Genomic DNA, 4,884 nt, shown 5'->3' on the forward strand with positions numbered 1-4,884 from the left:
AATTTGGCGGAAGCTATCATTTAAGTATTATTTTTCCTTTTTTCTTATTTTTATAATAATTTTATCAACAAGATGGACTACTCCAATTATTATATAAGGACAAATATAAGATCCCGAGAGATTGTATAGTATATTTGGCCCATCATATCTTTTCTTTCTTTCTTTCTTTTTTTAAAAAGGTGTAATTTAATTAACTGTTCCTTATTTTATAAATGTATATGTTTTTAATGTAATTTAATTAATTATATATTTCTTTTTTTTAACAATTAATTAAATATTTCTTAGTTAATTTTTTACATGGATTCTAGATTAAGGGTCCGTTTGTTTTATCTGTTGTTTGCTGTTGCTGTTTGTTGTTTCCTGTTACAATCTGCTGTTTGCTGTTTGAAAAGGCTGCTGTTCCAAAAAGCAGGGATTCCCTGCTTTTATAAAAAGTTACTTTTCGGCTACAAAAGGCAAACAGGGGGTGTCTAACCAAATACCTTAAACTCTTCTTTTCAAAGTGAAAAGGCAAATAAGAGATCGAAAAACAAATAGGAGGTCGAAAAGCAGCTACCAAACACCCACTAAAAGTATATTCCTACACCCTAAAAATAAACTCTAGGGTAATGGAGCATGGATAAGGTGGTAAAGATGATAAATGCAAAGTACAAAAAGATACTATAGTAGGTAAAGTTTGGCAACAAGTATATTATATATAAGACATAACATATCTATCTATGTATTGTTTTGAGCTGAACAATGGAGAAGCGTGTAGCCATCATCGGAGCAGGAGCTAGCGGCCTTGTTGCCTGTAAATACTGCCTGAGAAAGGGATTTAAACCAATTATATTCGAAGCTGATTCAAGAATCGGAGGAGTTTGGGCGCATACACTTGACTCAACTCGCCTTCAAAATACAAAACAAGTATATCAGTTTTCTGATTTCCCTTGGCATCCCTCTGTAAAAGATGTGCATCCTACTCACTCTCAAGTTCTTGATTATCTTGAATCTTATGCTCAACATTTCGGAATCTTGTCTTGCATTAGTTTGAATTCCAGAGTAATTGATATAGATTATGTTGGTGAATCTTTTGATGAAATGGAATCTTGGGATCTCTGGAGTGGAACTGGGAAACCTTTTGGGTCCAAAGGGAAATGGCATATCAAAGTGCAGGACACCAATACTTCTGAAACTAAGGTAAACTATTCACAATTCTTTCCTAAAAGAAAATATTATGAAGCTGAATTTGTGAAGTAAATTGGGCAGGATTACGAAGCTGAATTTGTGATTCTATGCATTGGACAATTTAGTGGTTTACCTAACATTCCAGAGTTTCCTGGAGAAGAAGGTCCAGAAGTGTTCAATGGAAAAGTGATGCATTCAATGGATTTCTCTGCTTCAAACAATTTGGGTACTTCTAAATTTGTCCAAGGAAAAAAGATTGCAGTCATTGGTTCCCATAAGTCTGCCGTTGACATTGCTGCAGAGTGCGCCAATATTAATGGTATGAAAAATATTACTAATTAATCAACCTATTTTGAATCTATTAGAGTAACTTAGGGATAAGGTCTAAATTAGTTAGCACTAAAATATAGGTATAATGATATAATTTTGAACTGAGTAACCAATTAAAAGGAAAGAAGAAAAGTAGGAAGGTTAAATTGCTATGTAATGATTATTAAATGGACCAAAACAAAAAATAGTGTCAAGGTAACTTATCCGTAGTTGAATTCTTCAAGAGTATAATAGAATAATTAGAAATGATGTTTCCTTTTTTTTTTATAAAATTTAGAAATGATGTTGAAGTGCAAAGTTGATGTTAAATATATAAAAAGAAAATATACATAGCATTTTCAATAAGCAGGGATGATAACAGATAGAGTATCCGCGGGTAGTGTCAATTCCAAACTTTTACCCGTTTATTTTTGCATTCATACTCGTCCAAATTACCCTTACCCGTTAAGAAACAATATATAAAATAAAAAATATTACAAATTTAACAAAGAGGTTCATGTTCAAATTTCACATCTTACATCTAAGAAACAATAATATTTTTTATTAGAAATTACATCAAAAATCAAGTTTGAATTTTATTTTACACTTAAATAATTCCTATATTTGTGTTTTATATCATTTCATATTTTTATTTCTAGTTTTGTCAAATCCAGTTATTTTTTTATAAATCAAAAACCATAATTTTGGAAAAATAGGAAAAGTGAGATACAGATGTGGAAGAAAACTGAAAGAATATGACAAAATATAAAAAAATTTGTGAGTTTGAGGAAATTGTAAATATGTACTCAATTCATGATTTCTTTGTAACTCAACCTATTTTTTAATATATAAAAGAGTTATGACGGGTAACGGGTAGCGAAAACCATTTGAGGTATTCACATACCCGTCCCAAACGGATAATGATTTTGATCTCATACTCGTCTTCTACCTTGTTATACATGATACAGATAGTCCCATTAAGATCGAGTAGTGTCAGGCACCTATGGGAACAGTACCAATTACCATCCTTATCTATAAGGGTGGATCAGGTGGAGTTAGACTTAAGTTTTCTAAAAAAAAATATTAACTTATTTAATATTCTGGCTTTAGTGAGTCTGGGTTGGACATATATTTACAGGCTCATAAATGACGGGTTTGGCAGCCTGGTCAAACTAATGGATTCACGGATATGTCTACACCCACCACATAATAAGAGTCATGTTTTATGAGTTGTGTTGATTGAGTTCAAAAGTTCTCGTTTACAGTTGTCCAAGTTGTTGTTCGTAACTGTCATAATACACGCCTATAAGGTACAGGACCACTGGCCCAAAAATTCTATTATGGTCCTGACAAATTCGATTTTACATATGTAAACATCACAAATGTACTTTCTTTCTTTTTACAATAATTGTTTTCCAATGAACTGATATGTATCTCATTTGTTACTGATTTGGTCTATTATACTCGATCCACTTTAGAATTTCTCTCATTGACTAGTGCTTGAAATAAATATGAATGTTGATGGAGTGCCTTAATTAATGTGCTTGGATGATGAAATCTTAACTAAATTGATGGCATATGTGGTTGATAAATTCAGGAAGCAAGTATCCATGCACCATGATTCAAAGGAATGCACATTGGTTTCTTCCCAGTGGAATTTTGAGTGGATTTTTATTGGGTTTCTTGTACATGAATCGCTTTGCTGAATTTATGGTTCCTAAGCCAGGAGAAACCTTTTTCTACACTCTTTTAGCCACTTTGCTCTCTCCATTGGTAATAACTTCTATTACTACTTTTTTTAGGGATAAAGTAATAAAATAGGTCTAAGATTTTTTTAGAAGTATCAATTTAGATTCCATCTACAAAATAGTACCAATGTAAGTTTAATGTTTAAAACAGAGTACTAATTTAGGTCTCAATAATGAAACATGAGAGTAATATGAATGAGGCTCACACGTTTCATTGAAACCTAAATTCGCACTATGTTTTAAGCCTTACATTTGTGTTATTTTGTAAGTGAAGTCTAAATTGATACTTCTCCAAAAACACTAGATCTATTTTAGTACTTATCCCTTTTTTTAAAACTTTTTTACATACGTAATGATGAAATTTCAAATATTCAGAGATGGGGAATTTCAAAAGCCATGGAAAGCTACGCTAGGTGGAAATTTCCGTTGAAGAAACATGGTATGCTACCCAAATTCAACTTTAGTGACGATATATCTTCATGTCAGATATCTATTCTGCCAGATAAGTTTTTTGATAAAGTGGAAGAGGGTAGCATCATCATTGTTAACAACATACAAAGTTTCAGGTTCTACCAAAAAGGCCTCATTATTGATGGACAAAACCAACAATATTTAGAAACAGATCTTGTCATATTTGCCACCGGATTTAAGGGTGAGGAAAAGCTCAAGGACATATTTTCGTCTCCGGTATTCCAGGATCGGATAATGGCAAATCCTCCCATTCTCCTTTACAGACAAATTCTGCATCCACGAATACCTCAAATGGCAATTGTAGGATACAATGAGAATCTCTCAGCTTTGGGTAGTTCTGAAATGAAAAGCCTGTGGTTAGCAAACTTTCTGGATGAGAATATTGAATTGCCTTGTATAAGAGATATGGAAAAGGAGGCTAAAATGTGGGAAAATCACATCAAGAAAGCTAGTGGACACTACTATAAGAGAGGTTGCATCGGGAATACTACCATATGGTATAACGACATACTTTGCAAGGATATGGGCTACAATTCTAAAAGGAAAAATGGTTTCTTAGCTAACTTGTTTATACCTTATACAACAACAGACTATGCAAATCTCATAACGGAGTGAGATTAATGAGTCGTCGTTAATTACTAAAATTAAACTTTTTATAGCTATAGTATATCCATTTTGTTGTTCTTTTTCTTATCTTTTTATTTTCACGATGCAATAGAAAATGTTAAATAAAATAAGGTTATAAGGCTTTGTATCAATTAAGAGAAAATAATTATCACTATAAAAAATAATAATGGTGTTTGTGATAACATTTAGTAATCACAATTATTGTCGTTGTAATAGAAGCACGGTTGTAGTTAGTGATTGTGTTTTTCATAGTTAGTGACCGAATATAACCCATGAATTGCAGTTAGTAAATGTTTGCGACCATTCGGCTTAGTGAACAGTCACAATGTTTGCTAGCAAATGTAATGGGCCGAGTAATTGATGGGTAAATTACTCTCATGGTCACTGCACGTTACTTTTTTTAATAGTACGATCACTGAATTTCAAACTTTAGCTTCTTAACTTTAAACTTTTTAACACCCGAGAAACAGGGAACGCTAAGATGAGAACATGTGGAGATCTTTCCATCATACTCCATTATTTCCATCATAATCTTACACGCTTGTCTTATCGACTGGCTGAA

The 4,884-nt window shown here is 32.4% G+C and overlaps 1 protein-coding gene across 1 annotated transcript; it reads left to right on the forward strand.

Annotated features, from left to right (window-relative positions):
* The first annotated feature begins 548 nt into the window (after positions 1 to 548).
* LOC136203191 (probable flavin-containing monooxygenase 1) lies at positions 549 to 4,513 on the forward strand. Its single transcript, XM_065994281.1, has 4 exons — positions 549 to 1,179; positions 1,249 to 1,486; positions 3,074 to 3,249; positions 3,600 to 4,513. Exons 1-4 carry the CDS (start codon positions 742 to 744, stop codon positions 4,308 to 4,310), a joined length of 1,563 nt encoding a protein of 520 aa, XP_065850353.1. The 5' UTR covers positions 549 to 741; the 3' UTR covers positions 4,311 to 4,513.
* Positions 4,514 to 4,884: the final 371 nt, after the last annotated feature.

This window comes from Euphorbia lathyris, chromosome 8 (assembly GCF_963576675.1).
Source record: "Euphorbia lathyris chromosome 8, ddEupLath1.1, whole genome shotgun sequence".
NCBI classification, from domain to species: Eukaryota; Viridiplantae; Streptophyta; class Magnoliopsida; order Malpighiales; family Euphorbiaceae; genus Euphorbia; species Euphorbia lathyris.

Excerpts from the sequence above, each read along its gene's own strand:
- LOC136203191 (XM_065994281.1), top strand. The coding sequence starts at position 742 with ATGGAGAAGCGTGTAGCCATCATCGGAGCAGGAGCTAGCGGCCTTGTT. Across the intron at positions 1,180-1,248 it reads CCAATACTTCTGAAACTAAG|GATTACGAAGCTGAATTTGT; the intron begins GTAAACTATTCA and ends TAAATTGGGCAG. Across the intron at positions 3,250-3,599 it reads CCACTTTGCTCTCTCCATTG|AGATGGGGAATTTCAAAAGC; the intron begins GTAATAACTTCT and ends TCAAATATTCAG.